The sequence below is a fragment of the Bos indicus genome, chromosome 1, assembly GCF_029378745.1.
Source record: "Bos indicus isolate NIAB-ARS_2022 breed Sahiwal x Tharparkar chromosome 1, NIAB-ARS_B.indTharparkar_mat_pri_1.0, whole genome shotgun sequence".
In the NCBI taxonomy this organism is placed as follows: domain Eukaryota; kingdom Metazoa; phylum Chordata; class Mammalia; order Artiodactyla; family Bovidae; genus Bos; species Bos indicus.
In genome coordinates this window covers 2500045-2516967 of record NC_091760.1, presented here as the reverse complement: position 1 = coordinate 2516967, position 16923 = coordinate 2500045, and the positions used below count along the sequence as shown (strand labels likewise).

The 16923-nt window shown below is 41.4% G+C and overlaps 1 protein-coding gene across 10 annotated transcripts in view; it reads left to right on the top strand.

The window, feature by feature from the left end:
• ITSN1 (intersectin 1) overlaps positions 1–16923 on the top strand; it is a 253883-nt gene that overhangs the window by 81932 nt on the left and 155028 nt on the right. For all 10 annotated transcript variants that reach the window (XM_019960645.2, XM_019959939.2, XM_070783667.1 and 7 more), the window contains one exon: positions 6967–7127. In XM_019960645.2, coding sequence (XP_019816204.2) covers positions 6967–7127 — 161 coding nt within the window. The remainder of the gene's footprint in view (positions 1–6966; positions 7128–16923) is intronic.

Here is a 16923-nt window from a genome sequence, read left to right as displayed (position 1 = left end):
ACCCAAAGTCGTTACCAAGGCCATAGGCCCATGTGAACTGGGCTCTTGGCTGTTTCCCTCTTTTATTTTGTACCATTTTCTTCTTAATTTTTTGCACTCCGGTTTCACTGACCTTGTTTATATTCTTTAAATGCCTCAGGGTCATTGCACTTGGCATTTTCTCTCCCTGTCTTGCAGCTCTTCTAGATCCTTACATATCTGGCTGATTACCCATCAGGTTTCGATTCATGGGTCACCTTCCCTGAGAAGGGCTTCCTGAGCACTTGTCTAAAGTACTTTCCTCTCAGTTTTGGATGGACATATACACAGGGCTGCATTTAAAATGGGTAACCAGCAAGGACCTACTGTATAGCACAGAGAATCCTGCTCAATATGGTGTGTCAGCCTAAATGGGAGGAGAGTTTGGGGAAGAATGGATACATGTATATGCATGGCTGAGTTCCTTGGCTGGTTACTGAAACTATCACAGCATTGTTTCTTAATCAGCTATACTCCAATACAAAACAAAAAGTTTTAAAGGCAAAAAAATAAAATTTTTCCCTCTCCCTACCTGCTCCTGCCAACATCTTCTCTTTCCGATTGCTTTGCTTTCTTTCTTTTTTTTTTTTTTAAAGATTTTTTTATGTGAACCAGTCTTTATTGAATTTGTTACAATATTGCTTCAGTTTTATGTTTTGGTGGGTTTTTTTGGCCACGAGGTATGTGGAATCTTAGGTCCCCAACCAGGTATCGAATCCACACCCACTATCTTGAAAGGCAAAGTCCTAATCACTGGATCACCAGCGAAGTCCCCTTGCTTTATTTCTTAATAGCACTTATCAATATGTTGAGTAGTCTGGTTTTCTTGTGGAGTGTCTGCTTACACTGAAACAAGGACAGGAGCTTTGCCTGTCTTTACCTTAGTTGTAAGCCCAGTTCCTGAATGGAGACCTTAGTAAGTGATCTTTTCAAAAACTATTTGTTGGGAAATTCCCTGGCAGTCTAGTGGTTAGGACTCCGCACTTTCACTGAGGTGACCTGAGTTCAGTCCCTAGTTGGGGAACTAAGATCCCACAAGCTGTGCTGCAAAGCCCAAAATTTTGTTGTTGTTGTGTGAATAAACAAAGAGATGGTGAGTGACTGGGCCAGGTTAATCTGGACAGGGGAGGTGAGCAGCCTGTGATGAGCCTTTGTGGGTGAGGTGGCCTCCTAAAGGAACTGTCTGATGCAGTGAATGAGGTGGAGTGGAGACAGGTCCTTCTTTCCTCTGAATCGTGTGATACAGACAAGGTAAGTTACAGAAGAGCTACACGCCTGTCCACCGCAAACCCCAAACCCATTCAGTGGCGTTCAAGGTTACCTCATAGTTCTTTTGTTTACAGACTGAGGATGTATGAAGTGCTGTGTTCAGAAGTTACTTGAATGTTTTTTTCCTATGTGGACATGTACTCATTCAAAATACTACTAGGTTTATTTGTATTTTTCTTTGTTATTGTTGTTGTTTTGTTTTTAATTAATTTTTATTGAAATATAGTTAATTTACAGTGTTGTGTTAGTTTCTGCTATACAGCAAAGTGAATCAGTTATATATAAACATACATCACTCTTTTTTTAAGATTCAATTCCCATATAGGTCATTACAGAGTATGGAGTAGAGTTCTCTGTGCTATTCAGCAAGTCCTTATTAGTTATCTGTTTTATATATGGTAGTATGTATATGTCAGTCCCAATCTCCTTTATCCACCCCCACCCCCAACCCCAGTTTTATTTGGTTTAGTTTTTATTCAGTTCAGGGATCTGCTCTCATCTTTGTGGACTTAATTTTAATTTTTGAATATGTAACACATTAGCAAGGTTCCAAAAGCTTATTATCTTTTTGTTGTTTATTTCTGTGGGGAAAAAACGTGTCCCTAATATGTATGTGAATTTAAATTATTTCCCCTTCCTTCTGCTTTGAAAGTAACCTCCTATAAATGTTCTTTTGTTCTTTCCTTTTCTCACTTAACAGCATATCCTAAAAATCACTCATATCATCGCATAGAGATCTTTATTATATTTTCTTTTTACAGTTATGTAATACTTATTGTGAATGGTATGCCATAGTTTATTCAACCAGTTTCCTATGTTTTCTGCATTTGGGTTATTTCTAATATTTTACAGTTACAAATAATGCAGCGAAGAATGAGCTAAAGCATGTGTTTTTGTATTGTTGGAGGTGTACCTTCAGGGTAAATTCATAGGATTGAGTTGCTGCATCAAAGAGTAAATCTATATGTAGTTCTGCAGGTGTTGCCAGATTTTCCTATGCTTGGAGTTGAAGCACTTTTTCCCATAGGATATAAGAGCAATGTGTGGTTTATTTGTACAAATCAAACAAAAAACTTACCCTTAATACAGTATACTTGTGGACCTTTTCTCATCTCCACCATGCCTGTTATTATATATAGATTTTAATATCAGACTAAACATCGTGTTTAAGATCAGTTTGTATTCAAGAGTCATAAATATTGTTTCACTTTTTGTTAAAAATATTTTTATCAGACATTTTTTAACTTTGGAAGTTGTGTGAATTTAATTTCAGGATTCTCAGACTTTTAGTTAGTTTTCTGGGGTGATTATTAGAACTGAGTAAACTGAGAAATAACTATACATACGTAAAGCGAGCTCCCCAGGTGGCTCAGTGGTAAAGAATCCATCTGCCAGTGCAGGAGATAGGGGTTCAGTCCCTGGTACAGGAAGGTCCCCTGGAGGAGGGCATGGCAACCCACTCCAGCACTTGCCTGGAGAATTCCATGGACAGAGGAGTCTGGCGGGCTACTGTCCATGGGGTCGCAAAGAGTCAGACTAAGTGATCGAGCATACACACACAGGAGATGAAGTGGATAGCAGAGCTGAAATCATATTTTGCAGAGAAAATTTGAGAAATAGAATTCTGACTCTTTTCCAGTGTCTTAGGAGGGATTGGAGAGAGTTGAGCTTTGTAGGAGTAACTGTTATAATTCTAAAAAGACCTTTGAATTTTTACTACCAAGGAATCCCAACAGCTATGTTATGTTAGTTGAGCAGAAGAAGTTTTTTAAAAAATTCACACAAAATTGTTAGAAATGTTTTGGGATTTTAGTGAATGTTTAGAACCTGAGCATTACGTGTTTCCTCTCCTCTCCCATCCAGGCTTTTGCTAATTGTGTCATTACTAGAAAGTCTTTTTCCCCTAACCCACTCATTATCCCACACTAGATATTTTTGTTTCTCTCTAGAAAATGTGTTTTGGGAGCAGTAGTGTGGGGAATAGAAAGTAGGAATCTATCTGCTGGTTTTTTTTTTTTTTTTTTGTAAAGTATGCATGTCAGTATTGATCATTGGGAACCTTTATTATATCTGTGAAAACCATTTGAAATACCTGAATGTCTTTTAAAAAATATTCGAGGGACTTCTGTGGCTGTCTAGGGGTTAAGACTCCATGCTTGTACTGTGGGGTGGGGCAACAGGTTTGATCCCTGGTCAGGGAACTGTGATCCCACATGCTGCACAGTGTCCCCCAAAAAAGAAAAATTGGTAAAAGAAAGCTCACCATTTCATTTTATTGATTCAACTTACTTTATGAAACCTGAAAAACAGACTAAAAATAAAGCAAACAGAAACTAATCTCAATTATGATCATAGACACAGAAAAATGAAAACAAAATCTTAGCAAATGGAATTCTACAATGTATAAAAACTATGACCAACTCGAGTTTATGCCAGGATTAGTTCAAGGTCAAGGAATTCCCTCAACATTATTTCGCTCAGTTGTGTCCATCTCTTTTCGATTCCATGGACTGTACCCTGCCAGGTTCCTTCTCTCCATGTAATTCTCTAGGCAAGAATACTGAAGTGGGTAGCCATTCCCTTCTCCAGGAGATCTTCCCGACCCAAGGATTGAATCCAGGTCTCCTGAATTGTAGTCTGATTCTTTATCGTCTGAACCACCAGGGAAATCCATATTATATCAGCAGATAAAAGGAAAAAGAAGTGTGTGATCAGGTCTTCAGATGCTGATTAAACATTTGATAAAATGTATAGCAAGCATTTCTAGTAGAAAAAGGGAACTGCTTAAATATGTCAGATTACATTCTAAAAATCAGTACCAAATATTACACTAAACAGTGAAACACTACAGCCATTTAACTTAAATTCAGAACTACACTGGAATGCCCACTCAGTAATGTGATGGAGACAGTAAGAACAGTGAAAGAGAGGAAGGGTAAAACTATAGGAAATGAAAGCTAACTCTTTTGCTGTTTAGGTGATTGTGTAAGTTTCACAGAAGTTTGGTAAGATTGATCAGCCAGCAGAAATGATTATTAAAAGCAAAATTGTTCTCTGTGCTTGACATAAGCGTCTAAATATGGAAATGAGGAACCTGTTCTGTTTGAGTGACAGAAATGATAAAATTCCTAAGACCCCATTTAACGAGAATAGTAATTACTTATATGGAGAAAGTGATGTAATGTTTTTAACATCAGGAGAACTGAATGTACTGTTTTCTTTGGACAAACTATCATAAATATGTCAGTTCTATAAAAATTAATATATCTAATGCAGTTTCATCTTGGATTTCAAGAAAGTTGTTTATAGAATAGATAAATTATCTTAAAGTTCATAGGGGAAAAAAAATGTCTGAATAGCCAAGCAAATTTTTAAAAACACTTTTCTTGGGATTTACAGTGTTGTGTTAGTTTCTGCTGTATAGTGAAGTGAATTGGTTACACATACACATGTATCTACTCTGTTCTAGATTCTTTTCCTGTGTAGGCCGTTACAAGGCATTGTGTAGACCTCCCTGTGCCGTACTGTAGGTCCTTATCCGTTATCTGTTTTGTATGGTGTAGTGTGTATATGTCAACCCCAGTCTTCCAATTTACATCTCCCTGCCTGACCCCCTGGTAACCATAAGTTTGTTTCTACATCTGTAACTCTGTTTCTCCTTTGTAGATAAGTTCATTTTACTCTTGTTGTTTCTGTTTTTTTTAAGATTCCACATATAAACAACGTCATGTGGTATTCGTCTTTCTCTGACTTCACTCAGTATGACAATCTCTAGGTTCATCCAACAAGTTTTTTATTTATTTTTTTAATTTTTTGTTTGTGTTGTGTTTTGTGTTTGTGTTGGTTTCTGCCAAACATCAACACAAGTTTTTTTTTAAATAAGTCTTGCCAGATACTGGAGTCAGTGCAGTCAGATTATTGTCACGTTGACCTGGAAATTATTCAGAGTAGATAATCCAGAAATAGATCTCATTTCATATAAACATTTAATAAACCACAAAAATATTTTTATGCTTCAGCGAGAAAAGAATGGATTGGTTCCTAAACATTGCTGGGAAAGTTAAGTATCCATCTATCTGATGGAAATCTGATTGAACCCTGGGGTAACATACCACACATATATGCAATTACAGTCAGTTTAAAGGTTGAAATGTAATAAAGTAATACAGTTTCAGAAAAGAAAGCTATGTGATCAAAGAAATATTTTACATGTATAAAAATGTAGAATTTCTGTATGCTGAAGAATTACACAAAATGGATCAAGTTTAAAAAATTCTTTCAGCAACTGACAGATAAACAGTTGATGTGTAACGTACAATGAGCTCTTTTAAACTGACAAGGAAAAGACGTGCAGTCCATCAGAAAACTTGGCAAAGGATGTGAATGAGCAATTCATAGACGCATGAGTCCAAATGCTCAAGAAACATGGCAAGTGATGCTGAAGCCGCTAGCAGTGAGAGAAATTCGGGTTCCATGGTGTGGTTTGCTAGAGGGCTCATTGCTGGCAGGGGAGCTCCTATCTGAGGCAGAAGGATGGTTCGTGTGGCCATAGTGTTTCCTTTATGATTTTATGAGCTTTACAAATTTTCCCGAGAGATAGTGTTGACTTTTAGAATTTTTAACATTTTTAAAGGTTTGTAATCTTTTTATGACACTTTTCTCTGTGCCTCATGTTTTACTACTTTGCATTAACTCCAGCCAATATGGGGTTATTTTCTACGTAATGTAATTTTCTTTTGTGGACACAGTCTGTGGCTCATTTAAAAGATGGCTAAGGATTAAGTATTTTAATTGGAGTAACTGGTCTTAACATTTGAAGTTTCAAATAAAAATTTTGTTAAGACAGGTTTTAAAAAATAAATCTTTAGGCCTTTGATATCTAGACTTCAACAAATGAAATCCGAAGGACCATTTTTTGTACAGAAGAGGTTAAGTCACATGCAGTTTCAGTTTGCCAAAGCGTAGTCTCCGGTTGCAAGTCCAGACTCTGTTCTTCTGTTTGGTTATTCTTTGTTGAGAAAAATACTCTATAAACAGCTTATTGAAAGTTGTGCTTGACCATTCATGTTTGAACACCACTTTCAGATAGTGTGTTTGTAAGCTCATTTAATTAATTTTCACAGCTTTAAAAGTATGCCAGTATTACATTATAGTAGAGCATAGCATGTCACATCCCCGTGGTGAGGTTTGTAGAGCCCCATAGATGAGTTGATGCAATCTAATCAAGAATCTAGAAATAAACTCTTGTTTCCAAATACCTTTGTTTCCCCCATAATAGCTTAACAAAATTCACAGTTTTAAAATGTACAGTTCAGTGTTTTTTTAGTCTATTCAGAGTTGTGTAACCATCACCAATATCCAATTGAGAACAATTTCATTGCTCCAAAAACAAGCTCCATTTGGTGTCCATAGTATATGTCCTGACATTCAGACTGAAAATTACCTTGTGTATCATATAAATAATGCATGCGTATAAGTGAAGACTAACACAGTAAAACATAATTCGTAGTTATGTAAAACCTATTCAGTTTTTCCCTACAGCTTGGTAAACAAGTTTTGTTTTGTTTTCTCTGGGACCAAGGGAGCTGACTCTTTAGTTTTTGTGTGGGTGGGACTGGTGGTTTGGGAAAGGTTCTTTTAAGGTCACAGTCATTCTGAGCCCATGCTGTTGTTCTGCAGGGCGCTCGCTGATATGAATAATGATGGAAGGATGGATCAAGTGGAGTTTTCCATTGCTATGAAACTCATCAAGCTGAAGCTCCAAGGATATCAGCTCCCCTCTGCACTTCCCCCTGTCATGAAACAGCAACCAGTTGCTATTTCTAGTGCACCAGCCTTTGGTGAGTCTAAAAGGAATCAGTTCATATATTTCATTGTATGTTTTTAAAATAAATATTTCCTTCTCCCTGCCATATCAGTTTGTAGCACTGAAATTCTAGGAGACATTCACTCTGAAAAATGATGGCCCTGTGCACAAAGATAATGCTGGAAGGGGAGAAAGCAAAAAAAGAAAGAAATGAAAGCAAAGGTGCAGATTGTCAGGGAAAAAGGAATAAACTTGCAGTGTCTGTTGCATCTTTTCTCTCTTTCTTGCCCCTATTGGATTCTTGACCCTTCTTCACATCTTCACATACTTCCCTTTGGTTTTGTGTATTTTGGAGCATTGTTTTGTTTCCTTATGCTCCTTTTGTTTATAGTCTCAAGAGAAATGTATTTTTGTAATAATAGTTGAGGCACTTGGTTACATTATGTTACTTCTTCACACAAAATGCCACGGTGGGGGGGAATGAAAATTATTATCCCAATTTAAAACATAATTCCATAAAATGCCATCTTTTAGTCAGATATTTTTCTTAAACATTAATTGGTAGGCATGTTCCTGGTGGTCCAGTGGTTAAGACTTCAAGCTTCCAATGCAGAAAGCATGGGTTCAATTCTTGGTCAGGGAACTAGATACCACATGCCCTATGATATAGCCAAAAAGAAAAAAAGAAAATTAAATGATAATTAGTTGACTAAGATCATAGTCAATTCTGCTTTCTTTTTCTTTTCCTTTTTTGAACCTTACTGTGTGGCATGTCGGATCTGAGTTCCCTGACCAGGGATTGAACCTGTGCCCCCTGAAGTGGAAGCTGTGCTGTGCTGTGCTTAGTCGCTTAGTCCTTGTGACCCCATGGACTGGGGCCTGCCAGGCTCCTCTGTCCATGGGGATTCTCTAAGCAAGAATTCTGGCCTGGGTTGCTATGCCCTGCCTCAGGGCATCTTCCCAACCCAGGGATCAAACCCAGGTCTCCTGCATTGTAGGCGGATTCTTTACCAATTGAGCCACCAGGGAAGTGGAAGCTAGCAGAGTCTTAACTGCTAGATCATGAAGGAAGTCCCCAACAGTTCTGATTTCTTCTCTGTTCTCACCCTAGGCTTTAATTATTTAGCTTGATTTAAAGATTACAGTAATAAGATCCAACACGTGATTCTTGGGAAAGTTCTTAGACAGTTTAAACAAAACAGAAAAATGGTGGATAGAGTTTCCCTCTCTCCCTTCATCCTAATATATCTGATGACAGGTGATAAAGTGAAGGAGGTTTGGGAGGGGGCAATCATAGCCATTCAGGTTGTCTCTGACACAGTTAATGATGCGTGTGTCCTCAGTCGTGTCTGACTCTTTGCAACCCCATGGACTGTAATCTGCCAGGCTCCTCTGTCCATGGGATTTTACAGACAAGAATACTGGAGTGGTTTGCCATTTCCTCTTCCAAGAGATCTTCCCAACCCAAGGAGCAAACCCGCGGATCAAACCCGCATCTTCTACGTCTCCTGTATCTACAGGCGGGTTCTTCACCACTGAGCCACCTGGGAAGCCCACAATTAATGATAAGCTGAGATAAATAAATGGTGTTCTTAAGAGGTTCACTGTTAAAAGCACACTGTGCATTGCCTTTCTTTCAGTGAGTTTGTGCCACAAGTCTGGGTATGTTAGAAGAAAGGTCCAGGTTTTGGGTTAGGCAAATAAGACAGTGATCCAAGAGAAGGAGGAACAATGCAAAGTCACACGAGAGCTAGAGGTGGAAGGGCAGAGGTGAACAGTGCTGTGGGCTGCTCCGAGGGACCAGCGCCCTCCCTGGCCATCTTCCACCATGTATTCCCAGTTTTGAGCCCTCTGTTAACCAGCTTATTTCAAAGGGGTGGTTGCTCCGAATGCCTGACGGTGCTTGTAGCTAAAAGAACTACAGGGTGTTTGGTTTGCTTTTGGCCTCCCTTCCGAGGCTGCAAGAAGAAACCTTGATGTGGAGAAAGGGTCAGATAACCACAGGCATCCCATTTCCTCTTTTTCCCTCAAACCCAGGTGTCAGTAATTCTTCCTCTGACATGTAATATGTCTTCTCTTATTCCGTTCTGCTGTAGGAATTTCAGCTCTAGGGATATTGCTGATTATTTTCAGGAGCAGTGCCATCATTGTACAGAGGGTTTTACAGTCACTTAAGTAACCTGCCCAGCCTCTAAAGGAAGCCAGGATTTTTTTTTTTAATTGAAGGATAATTGCTTTACAGAATATTGTTGATTTCTGCCAAACATCAACATGAATCAGCCACAGGTATACATATGCAGGATTTTTTTTTTTAACTTAAAAATATTTTAAAAATGTTTTTGGCCATGCCTCGCAGTATATAGAATCTTAGTTCCCCGACCAGGGATCAGACCTGTGCCCCTTGCTGTGAAAGCGCTGGAATCTTAACCACTGAACCCCAAGGGAGGTCTCTGGGAAGCTGGGATTTCTTAACTGCCCTCCTGCCATTCAGACCTTAGCTCTTCCCCTTGGCTCCTCCACTGCCTTTCCTCCCATCATTCTTGTCACATCGACCTCAGTAAATTTTTCCAGAGGATTAATTGTGAGGGAATAACAGACGATAAAGAGAAGTTAAAAGTACATGGTCCCAATCCCCACTTTTGCCCAAGTTTACTCAAAAATCTGGCCTTTGCCAAAGTAATTTTTTTCTTATGATTCTTCTGGCTAATTGAAAACATAACTTATTACTATTATCAGTATTTTATAATTAGTATGAGACTTTGTCTGACCATGGGTTTTCTAGCCCTGTGGTCTGTCTTCACATGTAGCGTGTTTTTTGGTCACCACAGTAACCCTGAAAGTGTGCAACGGATTGTCAACCCTTTTACACAAAGGAGAGAACTGAGATACCAAGAAGTTGAACACCTAAGCATGTTCCAAGGGGCTCCCCTGGTGACTCAGACAATGAAGAGTCTGCCTGCAGGGTGGGAGACCCAGGTTCAGTCCCTGGGTCTCTCCCTGGGAATTCTCTGGAGAAGGGAATGGCTACCCACTCCAGTATTCTTGCTTGGAGAATCCCATGGAGCCTGGAGGGTTATAGCCCATGGGGTTGCAAAGAGTCACACACGACTCACAAGGAACACTTTATTTCATGTTTCTGAAAGGGAGGCAGAGCCTCTTTAAACTCAGTTGTCCTCAAGGCCTTTGGTTTCCTCTTTTCCTTCTCTCTTCCCACCTTCATTATCACCAGATCATCAGAGTGACACAGGGCTTCATCACTCTCCCGAGGTTAATGCAAATGTTAACGCACCGTGGAATTTAGGCTGGCTAGAGCGATTTCACTTTCACTTTTCACTTTCATGCATTGGAGAAGGAAATGGCAACCCACTCCAGTGTTCTTGCCTGGAGAATCTCAGGGACAGCGGAACATGGTGGGCTGCTGTCTATGGGGTTGCACAGAGTTGGACACGACTGAAGCGACTTACCAGCAGCAGCAGCAGCAGCAGCAGAGGTTGAATAGTCATTTTGTTAAGAAGAGGAAAATGGGGTGCAGTGATACTGTGATTTGCTTAAGGGTGCCTGGCCGTATTCCAGGACATTCTGTGATGAGTATGCCTCGTACCTTCTCCCTTCAGTGTATTTGCACACATCATCATTCTTCTTTGACTCTGAACTCAGATATTTCAGGGAGAGGTTGTTGTGATTGTTTCTGTTTTTTGCCAGAGTCCACAGTTTTACTGGGTCAAACCAATCAATATCTTTAAGTCCCGACTGTGTGTCCTAGTTGCTGGGAAGGGGGTAGTGAGTAAAACATTGTGACCCCAGTTACTATGGAACTTGTTGGCAAGTTAGGGGAAGAAACAAATAGACAAATAGTTCTGTGAAACAGGGTGACATGACAGAGACCCAGGGCTTCCCAGGTGGCAGTAGTGGTAAAGAACTCACCTGCGTTCCATCCCTGGGTCAGGATCCCCTGGAGGAGGGCATGGCAACCCATTTCAGTATTCTTGCCTGGAGCATCCCATGAACAAGGGAGCCTGGCAGGCTACAGTCTATAGGGTTGAAAAGAGTGGAGACTAAAGCAACTCAGCACCCATGTACTCATGAGAGGCGCAGAGAGGACCAGGTGGCTGTTGCTCAGGCACTCAGTTGTATCTGACTCTTTGCGACTCCATGGACTGCTGCAGCATCTCCCAGAGCTCGCTCAAACTCATGTCCCTGGAGTCGGTGATGCCCTCCAACCGTCTCATCCTCTGTCATCTCTTTCTCCTCCTGCCTTCAGTCTTTCCCAACATCAGTCTTTTCCAGTGAGTTGGCTCTTTGCATCAGGTGGCCAAAGTATTAGAGCTTCAGCTTTAGCATCAATCCTTCCAGTGAATACTCAGGGTTGATTTCCTTTACGATTGACTGGTTTGATCTCCTTGCAGTCCAAGGGATTCTTGAGAGTCTTCTCCAGCACCACAGTTCGAAGGCATCAATTCTTTGGCACTCAGCCTTCTTTATAGTCCAACTCTCACATCCATACATGACTGCTGGAAAAACCATAGCTTTGACTAGATGGACCTTTGTAGGCATAGTAATATCTCTGGTTTTTAATATGTTCTCTAGGTTAGTCATAGCTTTACTTCCAAGGAACAAGTGTCTTTTAATTTCATGGCTGAAATCTACAGTGATTTTGGAGCCCAAGAATATAAAGTCTGTCATTGTTTCCATTATTTCCCCATCTATTTGCCATGAAGTGATGGGACCAAATGCCATGATCTTCGTTTTTTGAATGTTGTTTTAAGCCTGCTCTTTCTCTCTCCTCTTTTACCTTCATCAAAAGTCTCTTTAATTCCGCTTTGTTTTCTGCCATAAGGGTGCCTATGACAGAGCTGCATCTGCGTATCTGAGGTTATTGTTATTTCTCCTGAGACCAGGTGGTTAGGGAGAATTTACCCAGGCAATAACTTTTGAGCTGCCTTAGGTGTGGGGGAAGAGAACCCACCTGGCAAAAACAACGGGTCCTAAGGCAAAGCTTGGTGTGTCAGAGGAACAATAATGAGAGGCTTGCACCTGGTGTCCTTAGGGCTTCAGGTCGGGAGGTAAAGTAGGAGCCAGGTGGTTTGGGACCTAATAAAACCACTAAGTGAACTGAAAGTCGCTTAGTCATGTCCAATTCTTTGCGGGCCCATGGACTGCAGCCTGCCAGGCTTCTCTGTCCATGGGGTTCTCCAGGCAAGAATACTGGAGTCGGTTGCCATTTCCTCCTCCAGGGAATTTTCCTGACACAGGGATTGAACCCAGGGCTCCCACATTGCAGGCGGGTTCTTTACCTCTGAAACCACTAAAAAGCTAGCATTTTTTTCTAAGTAAGTTCAGTTGAAAGCTTTTGAACAGGGTGTAAATGGCTGATAGACATTTAAAAAAATATAATCTATGTTATCTGAAGATGGTTTTGTTTTTTTTGTGTGGGTTTTTTCTGTTGTTGTTGTTGTTTTGTCATTTGTGTTATCTGAAGACTAGATTACAGGGGACAAGCCTAAAATCAGGAGCATCAATAAAGAGGCTTTTTCCATAGGCAAGAGATTATGGTAATCTAGATCTGGCCAGTGGTAATCAATGTGAAAAATAGCTTAGAATTAGCTTCATCATATCCTGTATTGTGGAGGAAAAGTAAGTCAGATTTTGACCATATTAGGCTTGAAGGGCCTTGCTGATTTCGAAGTCGAGATATTAGGGAGGCAGATAAATCTGTATGTCTGCAACGCAGGAAGGATTCTCAGCTCTGGTGAGTTTGAGTATGGATGGCAACGAAAGCCCTGGGACTGATACAGGATCTTAGAGAGAAAGTTGGGAGAGGATTTCAATCTTAAATGGAACCAGAGGATATATACAGTGGAGAATCTCATGCATGAATCCTCAGGAAAATGAAACTTAAGAACAGAGGTACTACTGATCAGGGATTTACAGAAAACGGAAACTGATCTGTTGACGGATGAACCTCCACCAAGAGTTTCTCCTCTTCCTCAAGCCAGTGAACTTACTGCTTGGATTCTAACTGAATTCCCTCCTCTTTATGATCCTTATCCATAAATCCAGCCCACCCCAAACCCTCAAAGGACTCACTTGTAGCTTACTACAGTTGGTATGTCTAGAATTGCAATTCTTGGGGCTTCCCTCGTGGTCCAGTGGTTAAGACTCATCACTTCCAATGCAGGGGGCACGGGTTCGATCCGTGGTTGGGGAACTAAGATCCAACATGCCTCCCAACCAAGAGAGAGAAAAAAAAGAAAGACATCAGAATTGCAATTCTTCTGCTATTCCTGCATAAGCTCAACTTCCGGTGATTCAGTGTCCCTCTTCATTTAGGTGGACAGAGTGTAGCTAGAGTATGCAGAACACTTAAGATCACACCTTGTTTCAAGTGTGGGTCTCCATGTTTGAGTTGCTTCTGTGCTGTGCTTAGTCACTCAGTTGTGTCTGACTCTTTGTGACCCCGTGGACTGTAGCCTGCCAGGCTTCTCTGTCCATGGGGATTCTCCAGGCAAGAATACTGGAGTGGGTTGCCATGCCCTCCTCCAAGGGATCTTCCCAACCCAGGAATTGAACCCAACTCTTTCACATTGCAGGCAGATTCTTTACCATCTGAACCACCAGGGAAGCCCAGGAATACTGGAGTGGGTAGCCTATCCCTTCTCCAGGGGATCTTCCTAACCCAGAAATCTAACCGGGGTCCCCTGTATTGCAAGTGGATTCTTTACCAGCTGAGCCACCAGGGAAGAGTTGCTTCTGAGGGACTGAGTAAGAATAGGACACGAGAGTGATTGGATTTGACATTTGATAAGATGGGTTTGGGCCTGATCTTGGGCATCCCTAGTGGCTCACAGTAAAGAATCTGCCTGTAACTCGGGAGACCTGGGTTCAACCCCTGGGTCAGGAAGATCCCCTGGAATGGTAACCTACTCTGGTATTCTTGCCTGGAGAATCCCATGGACAGAGGAGACTGACCGGCTATAGTCCATGGGGTTGCAAAGAATCGGGCACTACTGAACAACTTACGCTTTCACTTTCACTTTGATGAGCAGTTTCCTTGGAGTGGTAGGGACAGAAGCCTGCTGGAGGCCTGGGAGGGCGGGAAGTTTAACCGTGAGGTGGAACCTGTCAGCTTAAGGATAGCATGTTGATGGTTGGAAAGGCTCCGGTGTTTTTAGAGTCAAAGGGAAAACTCAGTGGTTGAGGAGAGTGTGGAAAATTTCATGAATTAAGAGAGATGGCATCTAAAACCTTGCCTGGGGGATGTGTTTGTTTAGAGGTATCCAGAAAATGCCATTCATTCAGAAGAGGCCGTCACTTGGTAAGAGGGGCAATTTAAAAGCTGAGTAGGTAACTGAAATGGACAAATCATGGTGTTAAGACAATAATGATGGGGGTTGTCCCTGGATTAGAAGACTTGCAAGATCTGGTCCCTATGGACTCTTCAAACTGACCGACAAGGCTGCCTTTGATGATCAGATCCCACACCAAGGAGGAATGACTGGGAGTGAGTAAAGATTAAACAGGGCAGGGTAGCAGAGACAGGAGGATGAGAAGGTCCAGACCTACATGGGGGAGGAGACTGAACCCACCCAGGAAGCCAGGCTCACACATCAAAAGGAGCAACAGGCAGCATCAGGCAGGGTCAAATCCCACACACAGTTATTATTAGAGAGGAGACAACGGAGAGACCAGCAGCACTCTCAACGGACAGTGGCTGTGCACCAGTGACCGACTATTTCAAAACAAGCCGAGAGGCGCTAAGAAAATGGTGCAAGTCATGAACGACTGGCATCGATCCGAATTTTTTAAAACTCCAGAAATCAGGTGACCGCTCCAGAAAGAATGAGACATAAAAGAAAAAGTTGTTTCAGAAATGAAGAGTGAACCAGAGGCAGCACGAGAGAGACTGAAGAGAAACAGAAAGCAAAAAAAAAAAGAGGACAGTTTCGAGCATTAAAAGGAAACGACAAAAGAGACAAAAAGAATTTGAGAACAAGTGCCAAATGATGAAGGTGAAAAGAACTGACTAGCTGGTTAGGTGGGGCCTCTGAAGAAGAAAACCAGAGCAAGGGAAGGGAAATGAGAACAGCTTTCCTGACACGGCAGGTTTGAAACTAAATTTGAACAAATAAAGCACGTGCCTAGGAATATTGTCCTGGAGAGGATCAAGACCAGGATTCATTCTAGTAAAACAAAAAGTCACTTGGGCACAAGCAAATAGAAAGCACATGGCTAACAAGAAAGAGAATTAGAGCATCTTCCGACTTCTTCCTGCCAGAAGGAAATGGAGTGACATATTTAAGATTCTCAAGGAAGGAATCGGCCAAGAATTTTGTATCCAGAAAAAACACACCAACCAACGTTCTAACTCTGCGGACACTGACTTTATATCTTATAATTAAATTCAATTCTGACACTCTGGTCGTTAGTGTCAGATTCCACAGGCTTCAGTCCCACAAGACTGACCTCACTTTAGATCTGAGTCACAAGTGCTGGGGTGACTTGGCTCCAGAGTCAAGACTACAGAGTTGTTGTTTGGTCACTAACTCATGTCTGACTCTTTGTGACCCCTTGGATAGCAGCACACCAGGCTTCCTTGTCCTTCACCATCTCCCAGAGTTTGCTCAAACTCATGTCCATTGAGTCGATGATGCCATCCAAGCATCTTGTCCTCGGTCACCCCCTTCTCCTCTTGCCCTCAATCTTTCCCAGTGTCTGGGTCTTTTCCAATGAGTCAGCTCTTCACATCAGGTGGCCAAAGTATTGGAACTCCAGCGTCAGCATCAGTCCTTCCAATGAATATTCAGGACTGATTTCCTTTAAGATTGACTCAAGTCAGAGGCTCCTGCAAACCCTTCTCCCGCTTTTTCAGTTTGCTAGGATAGCTCCCAAAACTTTGGGAAACTTGTATTTACATTTGCTGGTTTTCTATAAAGGATATTATAAAGGGTACAGGTGAACAGGAAGACGGAGAGGTGTGTAGGGTGAGGTCCTAAAGGGTGCTGAGTGCAGGAGCTTCTGTCGTCCAGGACCTGGATGTGTCCACCAGCCTGGAAGTTCTCCAGACCTTGTTGTGTAGGAGTTGTGAGGCGAATGTGATAACCACTACAGTACAGAAATGAGGTCCATCATGTAGGAGTTGTTATGGGAATTTCATAACAGAGGCTTCATTGATGAAATCATCAGCCTTTGATTAGCTCACTTTCCCCCGTCTATTCTCCTCTGATGTCTCATCAAACACAAGATGACAGTCTTCCCACTCCAGAGATTCCAAGGATCTTAAAAGCTCTTGTGTCATGAACCAGGGACTAAGACCAAATATTTTGGCAGAAGATGTTCCTATCAGTCAGGAAATGAAAAGGATTTTAGGAGTTCTTCTGGCCTCCCCGATGGCTCAGCAGTAAAGAATTCGCCTGCAATGTAGGAGATGCCAGTTTGACTCCTGGGTTGGGAAGATCCCCTGGAGAAGGAAATGGCAACCCACTCCAGTATTCTTTCCTGGAGAATCCCATGGACTGAGGAGCCTGGTGAGCTACAGTCCATAGGGATGCAAAGAGTTGGACATGACTGAGCAACTACACATGCACGCCAGAGCTCTGTCAAGAATAAGGACCTGGGGCCAAAGATCAGATCTATACTTCTTATAATGTCACAATATCACAAGTTAGGATAGAAAAAGGAAAAAGAATAGAGACATTTAGTTTAGTTCTATCTTTTTTTTTGTTGTTAGAATACTTTTATAAACAGAAACTTTCTCATCAAATGTTTGATTCCTCTGAGATTCAGTGTGTAAAGGGAAGGTGGGTTAATGGTTTATTTTCTGCCTTTATTTA